The 18,518-nt window shown below is 44.7% G+C and overlaps 2 protein-coding genes across 2 annotated transcripts in view; one reads left to right on the top strand and one right to left on the bottom strand.

The window, feature by feature from the left end:
• Positions 1-18,518, top strand: part of LOC142159863 (uncharacterized) — a 95,412-nt gene that overhangs the window by 24,865 nt on the left and 52,029 nt on the right. The window lies entirely within an intron of this gene.
• Positions 3,989-18,518, bottom strand: part of LOC142160630 (uncharacterized) — a 55,869-nt gene continuing 41,339 nt past the window's right edge. The window contains exons 11-13 of the mRNA XM_075215493.1: positions 11,422-11,552; positions 11,198-11,297; positions 3,989-4,947 (exon numbers count right to left, since the gene is read on the bottom strand). Of these exons, the coding sequence (XP_075071594.1) occupies positions 4,028-4,947; positions 11,198-11,297; positions 11,422-11,552 (1,151 nt within the window). The 3' untranslated portion in view covers positions 3,989-4,027. The remainder of the gene's footprint in view (positions 4,948-11,197; positions 11,298-11,421; positions 11,553-18,518) is intronic.

Raw genomic sequence — 18,518 nt, 5'->3', positions numbered from 1 at the left:
CCCCCTGTAGGCAATGAACGTCATCTGGTCCTCTGAGCAGCAGCAAGAAAACCCGGTACAAAGTACCCCTGTAGTGATACGGGGATGCCTGAAAATCACAGGGGGACTGGTGAACCTTACTGTGACAGAATAGGGCACAAAGCACAGTACTCCCTCCTTTGTGTTTGCACATCGCTCCTGTGCCCTGAGCTTTTGGCTGGACAGGACAATTTTTATTTCACATCATAATTTTTATATCACAGTAATTGTTTTATGACAACTGTCATCTGGAGCTAGTGTTGTGAATCCTCACAGTAGGGAAACGCACCTGTCCTTAAAAAAAAAATACAGGATGTTTAATATCCTGATTGAGCAAATTGGAAAATGGGTGTATTGCTGGTCTCTTGGTAACTGTTCAGTTGACATCCAGTGAGCCGAAACAGACGTATGACCCCAGAGATAACAGGGGGCTTATTGCCCACAACTGATCTAACTTTAAGTCTGTTGCTTCCTGCCTGCCTCCCACTTACAGTTGTTGTGTACTTGCCACAACTTCACAAAGGGCCTGATTCATTAAGGATATTAAATTAAGAAGTTTCTTATTTAAGTCTCCTGGACAAACCATGTTACAATGCAAGGGGTGCAAATTAGTTTTCTGTTTTGCACATAAGTTAAATACTGGTTGTTTTTTCATGTAGCTCACAAATATCAACTTTAAATTTCAGTGTACAAATCAGCTATCAAGTATTTGTGTGCTACATGAAAAAACAATCAGTATTTAACTTATGTGCAAAACAGAAAACTAATTTGCACCCCTTGCATTGTAACATGGTTTTGTCCAGGAGACTTAAATAAGAATCTTCTTAATTTAATATCCTTAATGAATCAGTCCCAAATGGTTTATTAATATACAGTATGTACATAGTAGTCTGGTAATATGCACTATATGTTACAGGAACCACAAAAGTCCAAACTTGACATTTTCACATATGAACCATAAAAGGTAAAATGCATTGTTGAGCGTTCCCCAGACATTTCGTTGCACCTTTGTTACTAAATTTATTACCTCCCCACTTCATTACAGACAGCTGAAGCCCCTCCCAACAACATTCAATATTGACAGCAGATAAAGAAGAAGCGGTCCATTCTGTCTGCCTATGTTACTTATTAATGGCATCGGATAGACCTATGCTTATCCCAAACATGATAAGATTTAGTTGCAGATGTTTTTCTCCTTGATTCAGCTGGGAGTCTATTTTAAACATCTACCTCTCTAAAATTATATATTCTGACATCACTTCTGGGATTTCCTCCCATCCATTTAAAACATCTCCTTGTTCTAAAGCTCAACATTCCTTTTACATCATCTTTCTGAATCTTAAGAAGTCATTTCTTGGAGTCAGGTAAGCAATGCAGAATTGATGACTGATGATTATAATGAGTGACAATTAAAGATGTATCGCAGTAAGACGTGTGGGAAGGATGGGTGATCGAATATCATAGTGAGAGACGTTGAAGGATATACTGTCAAGGTTTGTAGTGTGATATTTTGAAAGAAGGGATGGTTGCAGAAGTTCCTGATATTTAAAGAATTGATAGTGTTAGGATCTGCCTCAGAATGCTGCTTCATCCCGGCATCTCCTGCCTCTGGGACTATTCTGGACTTCATTATTGTATTTACCCTGCCTACAGTACCTGTGTACCACCAGAGGTGCTGCTATTCTGTCATTCCATCCCACTAGCAGTTAACCAATTGCACCTGAGTGTGTCCTATATATGCCTGCCTCTCCCAGTATCCTTTGCTGGTCATTAATGTTTCTGAGCCCGTTTATGTTTGTTACCTTGGATTACTGCCTTGCTTTCTCTGTTCCTGTAGATATCCTTGCTTAGCTAGTGTCTGCTTCCTTGTAAAGCATAAACCCACTCATCTGTATTTTCTCCTGGAGGTAACTTGATATTTGCATTATTCCTTCTATTCTGCTATACCTGGAAATCTGTTTATACTCTGACCTCATCTGTGTTCACATTGCATCTCCTGGACTGTGTTTTTCTCTGCAATAAACAGTTTAATGTTTTCATCATATGTCTGGCTCCATGGCTGTAATTGCAAAGACCTAGTTTGTGGAACAGATCTGTAACAGATAGTCAGAGATGTTGGACGATTGGATGACCGAACGTCACTAAGGTTTGAAGATGAAGAAACTGAAGTGTAAAGGATGGGGGACATAGGTTTAAAATAAGTAGTGAGTGGAATTTGAAGCAGTGACATAACAGACATGACAGAGGCTTACAGGATTAATTACATAGTTTTGTAGGAGTGAATAAGAGGTACATTAAATTTAAATTCCATAACACCACATTTTTAACTTAAAGAATATATATTTTATATTGAGCAGATTTAAAGATGCGGAACATGAACACAGGGCACACAACATCAGTACAGTAATAATGTATGGAGTACATCAAATACAAACTGAAATATTGCCAAACAATATGCACCAACAGCTTTCAATATTTTAGGATCTCACATGGGGAAGAATGAGCAATGCTGCTACACTGATATTACGAAGTAAAGCAACACGAACAGAAACGCATAACAATTTAGGTTAGCATATAATGCACCAGATCAAAACTTTTAGATGAGGAAAATCAATACCTAGAGAAAAAGGTAATATCCCCCCTATTGTTATATCATTTATTTTGAAGCCAATCGGTGACACAGACATAACTAAAGAGTTTAAGCTCCATTGAACTTCTTTGTTTCCAGTTGTGGCTCAACCCCTCTTGCTACTTAGCATGTGACATATGGTGACTAGAAGACAGGAAATAACATTGTAGAACACAAACAACTGGAAGTGTCTCATTCACAGAAGACTAACTAAGGAGCTTGGTCCACCAGGCTGCCCAATTTGCTCAATATCCCATTTGCTTTGGAGAAATGGAGATAACCATACAGGAGAAAAAACATCCCCAGCCACTCGACACAGACATAACCAATTAAGATGTCCCTAAATCCAAGTCTAGCACAAACTGCCACCAACAGCAAGTTGTAAGACCAAGAATGAAAGTTTGAGTGATTAAAGGTCATGAAAAAGAAATAATTTTGCTTTCTGACCCATGAAAACAACCATCCAAAGAGAAAGATCAATAATACAGAAAGAAGCAGACTTCTCTTATAGACAAATGAATCAAGTAGAAATCTCTTGGATCCAGAGGTCAGAGTCCCACTTGACCAAGTAAATGTGAAAGGACCTGGATAGAATCTGTAAATCCACAGACTCTGACTAAAGGTCAGGGTCTACGGATTTGGCCACACAGATGGGCAGAAAACTATACGAAATCTAAACAGTCTGGAAAATGACCACACACACAGGCCAATAAAGCCAATCTTCTGACTGCATTTTCTACCTTGCCCAACTAAGATTCTATACATTTTCATAGGGTACATCTTTTGCATCATGGTTATCTAGGGGGTCACACACAGTGTGATAACAGGATAACTATCGATTGGGATATTGTAGCATATGAGGCCATTTTCAAGACAAGGCAGAATCCCCTGCTGATTGCCATGTAGGACACTTCCTACTACTCTGCACTATAAGTTAAGCCTGCAGCATAGCTCCTAAGCAGGACTATTATTAAGACCCATGGATGATAAATTTAGTAGACAGCCACCCCATGAAAAGAAGAGTCAGAGGAATTCAATAGACGAGGTGGGAAATGACAACTATCCAAAATAAATCCAATGTATGTGCCCCTATACTTTATACAAAACCTGCTCAAAATAAAATAAAAGTATTGACTTATGCCAAGAGCATTTAAATAACTCTACCTAGACGTAATAGGGATTGAACTACCAATGAAACGCACAAGTTTTCCTCTTCTAGTGACTTCAGCTTAAACCCTTCAGTTATGTCTTGTTCACATGGGACTGAAGGAGAAATAGTTTCCGCTTAACTAGGTTTGTTATTTTGACAATACTTTTTCCACTTAACAGGCATACCTCAGATTCTCAGATGCATATCAGTTTTATTTCTGAGCAATGCACTCATAATTTGGAAATTACCTTTTCACCTCTATGAGTTCTCCAATGTTCACCTAGATGTGATTTCTGAGTAAAACATTTCCCACATTCAGAGCATGAAAATGGCTTCTCACCTGTGTGACATATTTGATGTTTAACTAGATTTGATTTTTGTGTAAAACATTTCCCACATTCGGCGCATGGAAAAGGCTTCTCACCTGTGTGAAATATGTGATGTTTAACTAGATTTGATTTCTGTGTAAAACATTTCCCACAATCCGAACATGAAAATGGCTTCTCGCCACTGTGAATTCTCTGATGTTGAACAAGAACGGATTTATATGAAAAACATTTTCCACACACAAGGCATGGAAATGGCTTCTCACCGGTGTGAGTTACTCGATGTCTAATAAGATGCGATTTCTGTGTAAACCATTTCCCACACTCGGTACACGGAAATGGCTTCTCACCCCTGTGAGTTCTCAGATGTTCAACAAGATTAGATTTCTGTGTGAAACATTTCCCACATTCAGTACATGGAAATGGTTTCTCACCTCTGTGTATTACCTGATGTTTAACAAGATCCGATTCCTGTGTAAAACATTTCCCACACTCAGTACATGGAAATGGCTTCTCACCTGTGTGAATTCGCTTATGTCTAATAAGATTTGCATTCTGGGTAAAACATTTACCACATTCAGAACACGGAAATATTTTATCACATCTGCGACCTTTTCTACGTGTTATATTATCCGATCTACTAGGCGAAAGTGGCTCATAATTAGAGGGATCCGGTGATATATCTGCAATGCGAAGTACTGGATGAATATTTGGGACAATGGATTTTACTGCTGAAGAATCTTGTGCAATGTCATTATCTTCAACTTCACAATCTGAAGATAAAATGGGATTTCTCTCCGCAGTAATCCTGTCATCGGGTTCATCTGTTGGACATAAAAACACATTTTTTTACGTATTATTATAGGCAGTTTAACGCCTTATTTTTTCATAAGCTATGTTTAACAGAGTTATGAAGAAATATATAATAAAATCCCCAGTGCCCGTGTTCCCATATTGACATACTGCTATAATTCTTTGATCAGATAAAAGGCTAGTTTCTTTTCTGAATTTAAAACACCCTACAACTCCTCTAACCAGATAGCCCTCTTCCTGCTACTCAAAGCTTATTGGTAGCAAAACGGTTTAAGGTAGGGAAGCGAACACAGACAGTCATGAAAGGTCAAAAGTCAATAAAGAATAAATCATGGGTGCCAGCATACTGCAAAGAAAACCACTGTGTAAACATCAGTCCATGACGCAGACTAGGTTTTCACATACTGACCTGTGCAAAATACAATTAAACCTGCAATATCATCTAGAAAAATATTTTACTAGAGTGCAACTACACCCTAATCGGAACACTGGGGGCTGCTACATGCAATTGTGTTTTCTAGGGCCTTGACAGTTCTCTAGCACAGAAATGGTGAATCTATTTTGTTATCCACTTTAAAATGGCAATGGAGGGCGAGAGTGAGCAGGAGGAACAATCACAAGTTGCAATCTCTAACTTAGTCTCCCGGAGGACGGCTCTATGCTGCAGATTTTCCCAGGGCTTTAGATAGGGCAGAGTGCTGCCTTAGTAAAAACTACTAATAGGGGGTAGTGCAGTTTTAAAAAGGATAAAATACAGCACTTTTAAATCCCTACCTCAGATCCTGAATATCACTATAGATCTGATTTATCATCACTGGGAGGCAGGGAGAAAATGTAATTATGTGCAAATCCACTTTCCAAATGGAAAATTCGTAAAGCCTGAAAACCCAATGAGCAGAACAGATATAATAGAGTGAAAACTGTGAACTGTCTGTATTTGTACATTGTAAGGAACAACGTAAGTGTTTCATTCTGCTTGTTACTCCGATCTGCTATGCAGTTCAGTTGTACCTCCCTCCAAGTGCTGATTAAAAGGCTGCACTTTATAAGCTGTCGCCAATCTTGCACTCATTGCCAGTGATAATGATACACATTAGTTTCCTGGTTCCGGATACCTTGCATTCAGCAGTCTCCTGGTTTCTGATATCTGGCTTTAAAGCTGCACCCTTTTCATATAGCTGTACACAGTATCCTCAGGGACGGATTGCGGCAATTATCATTGCTCACACTGCGGGGAATTGCAACAAAGACTGTGTTTTATACCTGCATCGCCACAAACACTGTGTTATATACCTGCATTGCCTCCCAGAAAATTCCTGTGAATTCCTTACAGTAAGACTGATCAAAGGAACAGATGTGAGTGGTGCTGTTGTATAAATATTTCAATGTATGAAATGTAATGGTAGGAATATTCTGTTATTGTCTAACAAGCTAAGTTTAATCCACTTTTTTTTTTTTGTAAACAAACATAGTTAAATGGGTCATTCTTGTCAATTACGCTCCAAGACAATCTTTTATAGTTTGGTATTTGCATCCAATAGCAGTGTGTATCTAATATTAACTGTAAAAATATTCTTTATTCTGATGGTGAGCTACACATCTACCCACAGCAAGGCAGAGCAATAAGTGTTTTATGATATTTGAGTTTTACACGGAGCGGATGTGGAAACCAAAGGTTGTACCATAGTCTACTTATGTGCTTCTTGTAACAATCCTAACACCAGAGGTGAGGGTTGTGTTTTGGTAAAAACCCTAAATTCCTATCTGAAAATTTCAAAGTGAGACTAATTCTTTGGCGTTAAGGCTCATTCCCAGATAGGAAATATATCAGTGGAAGAAAACACATACATACATATGTAAAGAATGCTTGCCAAGAACATTTTAAACAACGCAAAGCTTATCAATAACCGAACATCAAAGAAGAATACAAGGGCAGATAGGCCACAAAAGTAAAAAAAAAAAAAAAAAAGAGCAGCGTTATACTGTGAGATTTTAATACCATGCCTGGTGTCAAGGTGGTGGGAGGAGCACAAAGAGCATAAAGCTTCCTGGGTAAACAAGAAGGGACCATCAGACAGTAGAATGCAGCCAATGGAGGAAATCAGAAGTCACGTCATCAACTTGCTGCACCTCACTGTCAGCAAAACTGGGCAAGTGTGCGGTGGTACTTGATTGGACGGGAACTGAGGACAATCTGATAATGCGTCCCATATATTTCATTCACTCTATCCTACTTAAACAGCATGGACCGCTTCAATACTCTACACATATATTTCTTGTCACCACCAATGGTCTTCACCCACCTATCAAATGAAGATGGTAGTAGAGGGGGATAACGGTTATAAAGGCAAGTCTGGCATCAGTGAATAAAGACTGTAGCTCCCTGTGCCAAGATGTATGATAAATACTAGAGACTGTGTGAGAAGGACACTGTTTAGATCTCTTGGCTGGTAGCTCACATGGTGTAAGGTGGAGACTGGTCTGATCTCTTGGCTGGTAGCTCACAATGACATGGTGTGAGGTGGAGACTGGTCAGATCTCTTGGCTGGTAGCTCACAATGACATGGTGTGAGGTGGAGACTGGTCAGATCTCTTGGCTGGTAGCTCACATGGTGTGTGGTGGAGACTGGTCAGATCTCTTGGCTGGTAGCTCACAATGACATGGTGTGTGGTAGAGACTGGTCAGATCTCTTGGCTGGTAGCTCACAATGACATGGTGTGAGAAGGAGACTGGTCAGATCTCTTGGCTGGTAGCTCACAATGACATGGTGTGTGGTGGAGACTGGTCAGATCTCTTAGCTGGTAGCTTACAATGATATGGTGTGAGGAGGAGACTGGTCAGATCTCTTGGCTGGTAGCTGACAATGACATGATGTGAGGTGGAGACTGGTCTGATCTCTTGGCTGGTAGCTTACAATGATATGGTGTGAGGAGGAGACTGGTCAGATCTCTTGGCTGGTAGCTGACAATGACATGGTGTGAGAAGGAGACTGGTCAGATCTCTTGGCTGGTAGCTCACAATGACATGGTGTGTGGTGGAGACTGGTCAGATCTCTTGGCTGGTAGCTCACAATGACATGATGTGAGGAGGAGACTGGTCAGATCTCTTGGCTGGTAGCTGACAATGACATGGTGTGAGGAGGAGACTGGTCAGATCTCTTGGCTGGTAGCTCACAATGACATGGTGTGTGGTGGAGACTGGTCAGATCTCTTGGCTGGTAGCTCACAATGACATGATGTGAGGAGGAGACTGGTCAGATCTCTTGGCTGGTAGCTGACAATGACATGGTGTGAGGTGGAGACTGGTCAGATCTCTTGGCTGGTAGCTTACAATGACATGGTGTGAGAAGGAGACTGGTCAGATCTCTTGGCTGGTAGCACACAATGACATGATGTGAGGTGGAGACTGGTCTGATCTCTTGGCTGATAGCTTACAATGATATGGTGTGAGGAGGAGACTGGTCAGATCTCTTGGCTGGTAGCTGACAATGACATGATGTGAGGTGGAGACTGGTCTGATCTCTTGGCTGGTAGCTTACAATGATATGGTGTGAGGAGGAGACTGGTCAGATCTCTTGGCTGGTAGCTGACAATGACATGGTGTGAGAAGGAGACTGGTCAGATCTCTTGGCTGGTAGCTCACAATGACATGGTGTGTGGTGGAGACTGGTCAGATCTCTTGGCTGATAGCTTACAATGACATGATGTGAGGTGGAGACTGGTCTGATCTCTTGGCTGGTAGCTGACAATGATATGGTGTGAGGAGGAGACTGGTCAGATCTCTTGGCTGGTAGCTGACAATGACATGGTGTGAGGAGGAGACTGGTCAGATCTCTTGGCTGGTAGCACACAATGACATGGTGTGAGAAGGAGACTGGTCAGATCTCTTGGCTGGTAGCTTACAATGACATGGTGTGTGGTAGAGACTGGTCAGATCTCTTGGCTGGTAGCTCACATGGTGTGAGAAGGAGACTGGTCAGATCTCTTGGCTGGTAGCTTACAATGATATGGTGTGAGGAGGAGACTGGTCAGATCTCTTGGCTGGTAGCACACAATGACATGGTGTGAGGTGGAGACTGGTCAGATCTCTTGGCTGGTAGCTGACAATGACATGATGTGAGGTGGAGACTGGTCTGATCTCTTGGCTGGTAGCTTACAATGATATGGTGTGAGGAGGAGACTGGTCAGATCTCTTGGCTGGTAGCTGACAATGACATGGTGTGAGGAGGAGACTGGTCAGATCTCTTGGCTGGTAGCACACAATGACATGGTGTGAGAAGGAGACTGGTCAGATCTCTTGGCTGGTAGCTTACAATGACATGGTGTGTGGTAGAGACTGGTCAGATCTCTTGGCTGGTAGCTCACATGGTGTGAGAAGGAGACTGGTCAGATCTCTTGGCTGGTAGCTTACAATGATATGGTGTGAGGAGGAGACTGGTCAGATCTCTTGGCTGGTAGCACACAATGACATGGTGTGAGAAGGAGACTGGTCAGATCTCTTGGCTGGTAGCTTACAATGACATGGTGTGTGGTGGAGACTGGTCAGATCTCTTGGCTGGTAGCTTACAATGACATGGTGTGAGAAGGAGACTGGTCAGATCTCTTGGCTGGTAGCTCACAATGACATGGTGTGAGAAGGAGACTGGTCTGATCTCTTGGCTGGTAGCTTACAATGACATGGTGTGATGTGGAGACTGGTCTGATCTCTTGGCTGGTAGCTTACAATGACATGGTGTGATGTGGAGACTGGTCTGATCTCTTGGCTGGTAGCTCACATGGTGTAAGGTGGAGACTGGTCAGATCTCTTGGCTGATAGCTTACAATGATATGGTGTGAGGAGGAGACTGGTCAGATCTCTTGGCTGGTAGCTGACAATGACATGATGTGAGGTGGAGACTGGTCTGATCTCTTGGCTGGTAGCTTACAATGATATGGTGTGAGGAGGAGACTGGTCAGATCTCTTGGCTGGTAGCTGACAATGACATGGTGTGAGAAGGAGACTGGTCAGATCTCTTGGCTGGTAGCTCACAATGACATGGTGTGTGGTGGAGACTGGTCAGATCTCTTGGCTGATAGCTTACAATGACATGATGTGAGGTGAAGACTGGTCTGATCTCTTGGCTGGTAGCTCACAATGACATGATGTGAGGTGGAGACTGGTCAGATCTCTTGGCTGGTAGCTCACAATGACATGGTGTGAGAAGGAGACAGGTCAGATCTCTTGGCTGGTAGCTCACAATGACATGGTGTGAGGTGGAGACTGGTCAGATCTCTTGGCTGGTAGCTGACAATGACATGATGTGAGGTGGAGACTGGTCTGATCTCTTGGCTGGTAGCTTACAATGATATGGTGTGAGGAGGAGACTGGTCAGATCTCTTGGCTGGTAGCTGACAATGACATGGTGTGAGGAGGAGACTGGTCAGATCTCTTGGCTGGTAGCACACAATGACATGGTGTGAGAAGGAGACTGGTCAGATCTCTTGGCTGGTAGCTTACAATGACATGGTGTGTGGTAGAGACTGGTCAGATCTCTTGGCTGGTAGCTCACATGGTGTGAGAAGGAGACTGGTCAGATCTCTTGGCTGGTAGCTTACAATGATATGGTGTGAGGAGGAGACTGGTCAGATCTCTTGGCTGGTAGCACACAATGACATGGTGTGAGAAGGAGACTGGTCAGATCTCTTGGCTGGTAGCTTACAATGACATGGTGTGTGGTAGAGACTGGTCAGATCTCTTGGCTGGTAGCTGACAATGACATGGTGTGAGAAGGAGACTGGTCAGATCTCTTGGCTGGTAGCTGACAATGACATGATGTGAGGTGGAGACTGGTCAGATCTCTTGGCTGGTAGCTGACAATGATATGGTGTGAGGAGGAGACTGGTCAGATCTCTTGGCTGGTAGCTGACAATGACATGGTGTGAGAAGGAGACTGGTCAGATCTCTTGGCTGGTAGCTGACAATGATATGGTGTGAGGAGGAGACTGGTCATATCTATTGGCTGATAGCTCACAATGACATGGTGTGAGGTGGAGACTGGTCAGATCTCTTGGCTGGTAGCTGACAATGATATGGTGTGAGGAGGAGACTGGTCAGATCTCTTGGCTGGTAGCTGACAATGATATGAAGTCAGGAAAGCAGGAGCCAAATAATAATGACTACCCCACTGGCAGATACTTTTTCCTTATTAATTTAAGAGATTGTTTTAGAGACCAAACAAGGAGAATATATTTTTTTTTCTGTATTTACTGATTATTACACACCTGTGCTGATATCTGTAGGGATTTCCTCCTCTTTGCATAGCTGATCCATATCTTCATCTCCCTCTGTAGCTTCAACTTTAATAACAATCAGGTCTTCCACCTACACAGCCGACAAATCAATTAGCATTTAAATAACACCTGATTAAATAAACTCAGATTAAAGAAGACAATCAGTGAACAAGATAGAACCCATTATCCCTACAGTTTATATAGTGTATAGAAACCTTGTCATTTGAGAGATCCTCAATTCCATCTACCACATACTCCTGTGGGATACTGTGATTTTCCTCTGTACAATCCTGTGAATAAAGAGGACGGGGACATCTCTCTGGGGTATTTCTCTTACTGGATCCATCTGCAGGAAACACAGAGTGACTAAATAATGGGATTTTTACTCACCGTAAAATCCGTTTCTCTGACTCCATTGGGGGACACTGCGAGACATTGGGGTATAGTAGTGGGCTCAGGAGTCTTGTCACTTTAACTTCTTAAGTCTTTGCACTCCTCCTCTACTGAACCCCTCTCCTCTCCAGAGAGATCCTCAGTTTTGAATGACCAAGAGTGAACGTAAAAGAGGTAATATAACCTGGACAGGTCTTAAACTTATAAAGAACCATAACCAAAGTTTTCACACACAGGACTATATACAGAGAAAGGGAGGGTGCGAAGTGTCCCCTAATGGAGTCAGAGAAACGGATTTTACGGTGAGTTAAAATCCCATTTTCTCTTTCCTGCCATTGGGGGACACTGCGAGACATTGGGGATATACCAAAGCTTCCTCAAGGGTGGGAATGCTCTGGACCAGCTGCCTGCATAACCCTGCGACCAAAGCTTGCATCAGCCGACGCAAAGCCTTGAAGTCTGTAAAATTTAGTGAAAGTGTGGACGGAAGACCAGGTTGCCGCCCTGCACAACTGCTCCGCAGACGCCCCGTGCCTAGCCACCCAGGAGGCACCCACTGCCCTAGTAAAATGCACCTTCAAATTTTTCTGGAACGGACAGAAAAGCTGCAACGTAAGCTTCTCGAATCGTGAACGTGATCCACCTGGCAATTGACTGCTTTGAAGCAGGCCAACCTCTCTTGTTGGCGTCATATAAAACAAAAGATCTCTGGTCTTTCTGACCTGAGATGTACGGTCTACATAAGCCTGTAGAGCTCGTACCACATCCAAGAACTGCATAGACCACTCTAAGGAGTCCTTCTTTGCACGGAACACAGGTACAACAATTTCCTGATTTAGGCGAAACCTGGAAACCACCTTAGGAACGAAAGATGGCTTAGTACGAAGGACCGCCCTATCAGCGTGGAAAATAAGAAAAGGAGGGTCACAGCGAAGCGCTCCAAGCTCAGACACTCTGCGAGCAGAAGCTATCGCCAACAAAAATACTGTCTTCCACGTAAGATACCTCAAGTCTATTGACCCTACTGGTTCAAATAAAGGCCTAGAAAGAGCACGAAGAACCAAATTGAGGTCCCAGGGCTCGACAGGATGGCAAAATGGAGGTTGTATATGTAACACCCCTTGCAAGAAAATCTTAATGTCAGAATAATCTGCAATTTTTTTCTGAAAGTATACAGAAAGGGCTGATATCTGGCCCTTGAGAGAACCCAGACGAAGACCCCTCTGAACCCCATCCTGTAGAAAATCCAACACACGAGAAAGCTTAAATCTAGAGGAATGGAATCTTTTAGACTCACACCACAAAATATATGTCTTCCACACTCTATAATATATAGAGGACGAAGAAGGCTTTCTGGCCTTAATCATGGTAGTTATAACCTCTTGAGAGAAACCCGTAGCTTTAAGTATTAGGGTTTCAGTAGCCAGGCCGTCAAAGCCAGCTGATCTAAACCCTGGAAAAGGAATGGACCCTGGACCAGAAGATCTGCCCGCATGGGAAGCCGGAATGAAGGATCCCCTGCTAGCAATCGCAGATCTGAGAACCACGCTCTGCGTGGCCAAAATGGAGCTATTAGAATAGCGGGAACTTTCTCCCTCTTCAACTTCTTTAGGACCCGCGCAATCATTGGCATGGGAGGAAAAAGATACACCATCTGATATGGCCATGGAGCTGACATGGCATCCATTATTTCCACCCCTGGGTCTCGAGCTCTTGCGCCGTAGCGTGGAACCTGATGGTTCAGCCTGGACGCCATCAGATCTATGTCTGGGCAGCCCCAACAGTCCACCAGAAGGGAGAAGATCTGACTGTTCAAAGCCCATTCCCCGGGATGAAGAGTGTGTCTGCTGAGGAAGTCTGCTTCCCAATTCTTCACCCCCGGAATGTGAATGGCTGACATCTTGGGCACCTGATGCTCTGCCCAGGACAGAATGCGCCTGGTCTCTCGCATGGCAGCCACACTGCGAGTGCCCCCCTGGTGGTTTATGTATGCCACCGTGGTGGCGTTGTCGGACTGAATTTGCAGTGGTTTTCCTCTTAGAAATTTCTGGGCCCCTAACAGAGTATTGTATACTGCTCTGAGCTCTAGAATATTTATAAGTAGAGAGGTTTCCTGAGGGGACCAGAGACCCTGAAGCCTCAGAGCTCCTGTTACACCTCCCCATCCCAACAGACTTGCGTCTGTTGTGACTAGAGTCCAAGACCAGGCTTGTAAGGATTGGCCCTTTTCCAGGTTGGTTTGGGACATCCACCATACAAGAGACAGCCTCGTGGGCCTGGACAGACAAATAATCTGTTTGTCTAAATTCTTCTGAGACCCTGACCACTTGAGTAAGATCTCTGCCTGAAGTGGACGGTAATGAAACTGCGCAAAAGGGACTGCTTCGAAAACCAAGACCATTGTCCCCAAGAGTTTCATGCAGCTGAGGACCAAAACTCTCTTTTTCGCTAGAATGACTCTGGTCCTTTTCCACAGGGCTAGGACTTTTTCCCCTAGAAAGTAAACTCTCAGAGACTGAGTGTCGAAAAGCAGACCCAAGAAGCGCATCTGTTGAGCTGGCACAAGAGATGACTTGGGTAAGTTCAAAACCCAGCCGTGACTCTGAAGAAACTGTATGACTGTCTGCACATGGTGGGACAGAAGAACTGCAGATGGTGCCTTCAATAGAAGGTCGTCCAGATAAGGTATAATTATTATCCCCTTCTGCCGCAAAAGACCGGCCATAATGGCCATAATCTTGGTAAAGACTCTGGGGGCGGTAGCCAGACCGAAAGGTCGAGCCCTGAACTGGAATTGTGCGTCTCCTACTGCAAACCGAAGGAGACTTTGGTGTCCTTCCCATATTGGTACATGCAGGTAGGCATCCTTGACGTCTATGGACGCCAAGAACTCCCCTTCCTCTATCCCTGCTATTACTGAGCGAAGGGATTCCATGCGGAATTTCTGAATAGTCAGATGTTTGTTTAATGACCGAAGATTTAGAATGGGCCGGAAAGACCCATCTGGCTTTGGTACCAGAAACAGGTTTGAGTAAAAACCTAGACCTCTTTCTAGAGGAGGCACATGAACAACAACCTGCGCTGCTGGAAGTCTTTGAATAGCTTCCTGAAGCGCCACAAGTCTGAGGGGACAATAGGGGAGAGGGGTGATGAAGAATCTGTGACGGGGGGAGTGGGCAAGGTCTATCACATAGCCCCTGGATACAATCCCTCGAATCCAGAGATCTGCCGTGGATTTCCACCACTGATCCCTGAACTGAACCGTGTCCTCAGCAGAGCCGGATTTACACCTCATGGGGCCCTAGGCAAGATATCGGTTTGGGCCCCCCCCCCCCCCCTTCACACACACAGTGGCCCCTCGCACACACATAGTACACGCACGCAGTGGCCCCTCACACACACACAAATAGTACACGCACGCAGTGGCCCCTCACACACACACATAATACACGCACGCAGTGGCCCCTCACACACACACACACAGAATACACACAGACAGTGGCCACACACACACACACAATACACACAGACAGTGGCCCCACACACACAATACACAACACACACACACACACACACACACACACACAGGGCCTGATTAAGGGTTCTGGCCGCCCTAGGCTAATACGGCCGCAGCCCCCCCCCCCCCCCGAATATATAAGGGTATAGGAACACTCCTGAATATGAATGTTCAGGTGTATTCTCCAGCATTCAAATTTAGACAGATTGTGCCATTGTCTCTTACCTGTTCTTGCTCTTCTCTCTTGCAATTTTGTTATCCTCTCGCTGGCTTCTGGAAAGTTTGTGTCCTATTTTGAAAATGCAAAATTGTATTACAATGCAAACCCTGAATGATTAGGCCCTTTAGTTAAAACAAAACACTCCATTATGGCCAGCTAAAAGTACCCCATTGTACAGGCATATATAAGCAATATCTAAATATTTGTGGTCAATCAAATACAAACCTCTACCAGCCCCATCTCACTAATATTTAGTATTCTAGTGATTGCTGAGACCACAGAGAGCATCCATGTGACCACCACACAATCATGAGATTATGCCCTCCAAAGCTGCTCTATTTTTTAAATAACCCCTGCAGCCATTTTCCTTAACCACCCCCCCCCCCCCCCGGCAGCCATTTTCCTTAACCCCTGCTGCAGCCATTTTCTTTACCTCCCACCCTGCATCCATCCCCCCTGCAGCTATTTTCCTTACCTCCACTCTGTAGCTACCCCCCCGTCACATCAAAACCCCAGTCACATATATCAGCCCCCCCTCCTCACATATCAACTTCTCTCCCTCCCTATAGATTTTCATGGCAGCCCCCCCCCTCCCTATAGATATGCAGGGCAGTTTCCCCCCTCTCCCTATAGATAGATATGCATGGTAGTGCCCCCCCTCTCCCTCCCTATCGATATGCAGGGCAGTTTCCCCCCCTCCCTATAGATAGATATGCAGGACAGTTCCCCCCCCTCCCTCCCTATAGATAGATATGCAGGGCAGTTTCCCTCCCTCCCTATAGATATGCATGGCAGTGCCCCCCCTCTCCCTCCCTATAGATATGCAGGGCAGTTCGCCCCCCCCCTCCCTATAGATAGATATGCAGGGCAGTTTCCCCCCTCCCTATAGATAGATATGCAGGGCAGTTTCCCCCCTCCCTTCCTATAGATAGATATGCAGGGCAGTTTCCCCCCCTCCCTATAGATAGATATGCAGGGCAGTTTCCCCCCCTCCCTATAGATAGATATGCAGGGCAGTTTCCCCCCTCCCTATAGATAGATATGCAGGGCAGTTTCCCCCCTCCCTTCCTATAGATAGATATGCAGGGCAGGTTGCCCCCCTCCCTATAGATAGATATGCAGTGCAGGTTCCCCCCTCCCTATAGATATGCAGGGCAGGTTCCCCCCTCACTTACCTGTAGTTGTGCCAGCGTCGCTCCTCGCTCCTCAGATCAGCAGACAGGAAGTGAAGACGTCCTGCTTCCTGTCTGCTGCACAGCAACAGGCAGCCTAGCGATTGGCTGCCTGTTGCCAACCACTGACCACCAATGCTTTTGATCGTGGAGCACCAGACCCTCCTCCCCCGACTCGCGGTTTTTTAAATTGCTCCTGTCCCCCCCAGATGGGCCCCCGTGAGCCGCTAGGCCCTAGGCAGGTGCCTAGGTTGCCTAGCGGTAAATCTGGCCCTGGTCCTCAGGTGGCAGAGGATAAAGGGATTTGAATTTCCCTGGCATCATAAATTGTTTACTTGGCCTCTGCCAAGCCTCAGAAATAATCTCCAACATCTCTGGAGAATGGTGGAATGTAGCCAACTGCGCTTTAGCTCTTTTAAATAGAGAGACACCCCAGGGCGCTGAGGGCTCAGGATCAGCATACCCTAAGGTATGCCCGATTCCTAAAATTAAACTATCCACACTAGTGGAAACTGAGTCAGAGTCATAACGGCAATCCCCTTCCGGGTTCAAATCTACCTCACCTTCCTCTGCCGAGGAGAGATCAGAATCCTGGTCTAGGTCCAGACCTGTGTCAGTAACAGCACTCTTACTCCTCTGGGAAACGGATAATAACCTGTCTTCCCTGTGGGATGACCCCGCCTGTGATGTGGAAGCATTTTCGTCAGACTGACTGCCTACGAGTGTTAGTGGGGTAGTGTTCTCACGTACCTCTGTTACCTGCAGCATAACTGCTGGCAGTCTTTCCACAGCTGAAGAGAAGGATTGCAGCCAAGGCGGTTCCACCAATGCAGGAGATGCCCCCCGGACTGGGCTGTCACGCACCTGAGCCTCCGCAGTACAAGCTGCGCAAAGGGCGTCTCGGTCTGTGTGTCCAACAGAAAGCTTAGTTACATTTTGAACAGGTATAATACACAACAGAAGGCACAGAGCGACCCTTGCTCCAAGTCACTAAAAAAAACCTGAGGATCTCTCTGGGTTCAGTAGAGGAGGAGTGCAAAGACTTAAGAAGTTAAAGTGACAAGACTCCTGAGCCCACTACTATACCCCAATGTCTCGCAGTGTCCCCCAATGGCAGGAAAGAGAAACATTGTTTATATGTGATTATCACATGATGTGTGTATCTACACTGGATATAAAAAGTCTATACACCCATATTTAAATGGCATATTTATGTGATGTGCTTAAAGCAAGATTAATTATGTCGGACATTTCCCCCCTTTAACGTGGTCTTAAAACCAACAAAATTCAAGTGCAAAATAAAAAACAATTTTTGGGAAAAAGAAGTGAAAATAAACATCTACAACATCCTGGCAGGTTTTGCCTTTAAAGACATTGCCCCCTGCAAAGTCACCGAATATCAGTGACTTGCAAAATCCACAGTTTAATACATTTACCCCCAGGACTTTCATCATCATCATCACCATTTATTTATATAGCGCCACTAATTCCGTAGCGCTGTACAGAGAACTCACTCACATCACGTCCCTGCCCCATTGGAGCTTACAGTCTAAATTCCCTAACACACACACATAGATACAGAGACAGACAGACACAGACTAGGGTCAATTTTGTTAGCAGCCAATAAACCTACTAGTATGTGGTTTTTTTTTGAGTGTGGGAGGAAACCGGAGCACCCGGAGGAAACCCACGCAAACACGGGGAGAACATACAAACTCCACACAGATAAGGCAATGGTCGGGATTTGAACTCGTGACCCCAGTGCTGTAAGGCAGAAGTGCTAACCATTACGCCACCGTGCTTTGCAATTCTATCCCATTCTTCACTGCAAATGAGTTCAAAATCCATCAAACTGTGAGGGGTTCTCCTGTGCACAGCCCTCTTCAGGTCATTCCACAGGTTTTCAATGGCACTGAGGTCTGGGCCATTCCGAGGGGTATATTTACTAAACTGCGGGTTTGAAAAAGTGGAGTTGTTGCCTATAGCAGCCAATCAGATTCTAGTTAGCAT

Source organism: Mixophyes fleayi, chromosome 6 (genome assembly GCF_038048845.1).
Source record: "Mixophyes fleayi isolate aMixFle1 chromosome 6, aMixFle1.hap1, whole genome shotgun sequence".
Taxonomy (NCBI): domain Eukaryota; kingdom Metazoa; phylum Chordata; class Amphibia; order Anura; family Limnodynastidae; genus Mixophyes; species Mixophyes fleayi.
The sequence above is the reverse complement of the archived record's forward strand: the minus strand, read 5'-3'. Positions and strand labels throughout refer to the sequence as shown.